This window comes from Natrix helvetica, assembly GCF_964273705.1.
Source record: "Natrix helvetica genome assembly, chromosome: Z".
NCBI classification, from domain to species: domain Eukaryota; kingdom Metazoa; phylum Chordata; class Lepidosauria; order Squamata; family Natricidae; genus Natrix; species Natrix helvetica.
Window position 1 is genome coordinate 2,536,851 of NC_138554.1, and position 3,107 is coordinate 2,539,957.

Sequence of the window (3,107 nt, forward strand, 5' to 3'; positions counted from 1 at the left end):
AAGGAAGGAGAGAATACAGTAGAGAAAGGGGAGGCAGAAAGAAAGAAAGAAAAAGAAAGAAAGAAGGAAGGAGAGAAGAGAGAAAGGGAGAGGGAGAAAGAAAGAGAAAGGAAAGAAAAAGAAAAGGAAGGAGAGAATACAGGAGAGAAAGGGGGAGGGAGAAAGAGAAAAAGAAAGAAGAAAGAGAAAAGGAAGGAGAGAAGATAGGAGAGGAAGGGAGAGGAAGAAAGAAAGAGAAAGAAAGAAAGAAAGAAAGAAAGAAAGAAAGAAAGAAAGAAAGAAAGAAAGAAAGAAAGAAAAGGAAGGAGAGAAGATAGGAGAGAAAGGGAGAGGGAGAAAGAAAGAGAAAGGAAGGAGAATACAGGAGAGAAAGGGGGAGGAAGAAAGAGAAAGAAAGAAAAAAGAAAAGGAAGGAGAGAAAGAAAGAGAGAAAGGAAAGAGGAAAAAAGGAAGGAGAGAATACAGGAGAGAAAGGGGGGAGGGAGAAAGAGAGAAAGAAGGAAAGAAAAAAGAAAGAAAAGAAAAGACTTCTAAGACAATGCTTTAATGGTTTATGTCAGGGGTGTCCAAACTTGGGAACTTTAAGACTTGTGGACTTCAACTCCCAGAATTCCCCAGCCAGCCAGAGGAGCCTGCAAGGAGAAAGGGATGCAGCCATTTTTAAAAAGCCTTATTTCTCTTCTTCTCTTCCAGCGACATTCAGCATGGATGCTGCCCAGAGGGATGCCACTCTGTGGTACGTTGTGCAATCTGGCACGCTGATGATGGAGTACTTACGGGCCCGTGGGGAAGCCTCTTCGGCCGCGGCCTCTCGCCGTCGGTGGGCCTTCCTGCGCTCCCTACGGCAGCGAGGAGGAGGAGGAGAGGAGGAGGGAGAAGACGAGCTGGGGGAGGAGAAGGAAGAGGAGGAGGAGGAGGAAGGCGAGGAAGAAGAGGATGCCGAAGAGGAAGAGGTCTTCCTGGCCAGACAGACCTGCAGTGCCGGTTACCGGCGCGGCGGACGCCTGCGTTCGGTGGAGAGACGCTTCTGGGCTCGCCCGCGTAGCACCGAGTGGTGGGACCGGACAGTCCTGGAGACCTGGGACGATAGCGAGTGGTTGCAGAATTTCCGAATGTGCAAGGCCACCTTCTTGGACCTTTGCGCCCGGCTGTCTCCGGCGTTGCAGCGCCAGAAGACGCGCATGCGGATCCCGCTGAGCGTGGAGAAGCGGGTGGCCATCGCCCTCTGGAAGCTGGCCACCTCCGTCTGCTACCGCGACGTCGGCAACCAATTCGGCGTCGGCAGGTCCACTGCCGGATCGGTGGTGCTGGAAGTCTGCCGGGCCATTCAGAGGGTGCTTATGCGCTCCACGGTCAACGTGGGGAGCAACCTGGCGGAGATCGTCCGCGGTTTCGAGGCGAGGGGGTTCCCCAACTGCGCCGGCTTGGTGGGCACCAGCCACATGCCCATCCTGTGTCCTCCTCACCAAGCGTCGGAGTACGTCAACACCAAGGGCTACTACTCCATGGCCTTGCAAGCTTTGGTGGACCACCAAGGGAAGTTCACCCATCTCAGCGCGGGATGGCCCGGAAAGACGCACGAAGCCAAAATCTTCAACAAGTCCACCTTGTTCACCAAAGGTCAGGAAGGGACCCTCTTCGCTCCCGGTGCGGTGGAGATCGATGGCGTATCCATCCCTAGGGTCATCCTAGGAGGGCCGGCCTACCCTCTCCTTCCGTGGTTGATGGTGCCCTACACCGACGGTCTGGATGAGACCAAGGAGGCCTTCAACGCCACGTTGCGCCGGTGCCAGGAACCCTTGGAAGAAGCCTTCAGCCGCCTGAAGGGCCGGTGGCGCTGCCTGACGGGACGCAACGATTGCGCGGTGGAGAACCTTCCCCGCCTCATCTCGGCCTGTTGCGTCCTGCATAACATCTGTGAGGAGAAAGGGGAGGCCTACGAGGACAAGTGGGAGGCGGAGGCCAGGCAGCTGGCCGCCACCTTCGAACAGCCCCTGCAGCGCCCCGATACGCGCATTAAACCCGCCACACGGTCAGAGAAGGTCCGGGACGCGCTCTGCATGTACATGGCGGGGAGGATATGAGGAGCGGGAAGAGCGGAAGGAGGCCGGCGGTGGTGGTGCGGCGAGAATTGTGGGGGAGACCAGGCCTGAATTGAGACTTTGTGCCCAGGGCGGGGTCAGGTTTCACCCCAAAACTGAACCAAGAGTTGTGGGCCGCCGTTCGACTGTATTCTTGAAATTGATTTTGGTGTGAACAGTTCAGAAATCTAGGGTAGAAAATCCATAGCTTAGTGATTCTCAGTTTTGGCCACTGTAAGATGGATGGACTTCAACTCCCAGAATTCCCCAGCCAGCCATGCTGGCTAGGGAATTCTGGGAATTGAAGTCCACATGTTTGAAAGTAGCTGAGGTTGCTAACAGCCATATTGTCTGGGGAATTCTGGGAGTTGAAGTCCACCCATCTTACCAAGGTTGCGAACCTCCATACTGGCTGAGGAATTCTGGGAGTTGAAGTCCACCCATCTTACCAAGGTTGCTAACCTCCAACTGGCTGAGGAATTCTGGGAATTGAAGTCCACCATCTTAAAAGTTACCAACATTGCTGACTTCCATGCTGGCTGGGGAATTCTGGGAGTTGAAGTGCACCCATTTTACCAAGGTTGCTAACAGCCATATTGTCTGGGGAATTCTGGGAGTTGAAGTCCACCATCTTAACAACATTGCTGACTTCCATGCTGTCTGGGGAATTCTGGGAATTGAAGTCTATCCATTTTACCAAGGTTGCTAACAGCCATATTGTCTGGGGAATTCTGGGAATTGAAGTCTACCCATTTTACCAAGGTTGCTAACAGCCATATTGTCTGGGGAATTCTGGGAGTTGACGTCCACCATCTTAAAGTTATCAAGGTTGCTAACAGCCATATTGTCTGGGGAATTCTGGGAGTTGAACTCCACCCATCTTAAAGTGACAGGTTGCTGAACTTCATGTTGGCTGGGGAATTCTGGGAGTTGAAGTCCACACCTTAACCTCACCTTAAAAGTGGCTGAGGTTGACGTCCATCTAGCTTAAAACTGCCGAGGTTGAGAATCACTGTCTTACGCCGA

At 53.1% G+C, this 3,107-nt stretch overlaps 1 protein-coding gene across 1 annotated transcript; it reads left to right on the forward strand.

Annotated features, from left to right (window-relative positions):
• Positions 1 to 704: 704 nt before the first annotated feature.
• Positions 705 to 2,900, forward strand: LOC309381831 (uncharacterized protein; the record flags this gene model as incomplete). The annotated part of the gene is made up of 2 exons (XM_081933116.1): positions 705 to 2,412; positions 2,844 to 2,900. The coding sequence occupies one exon, from the start codon at positions 705 to 707 to the stop codon at positions 2,082 to 2,084; it is 1,380 nt and encodes a 459-aa protein (XP_081789242.1). The 3' UTR covers positions 2,085 to 2,412; positions 2,844 to 2,900.
• Between the last annotated feature and the right edge of the window lie 207 nt (positions 2,901 to 3,107).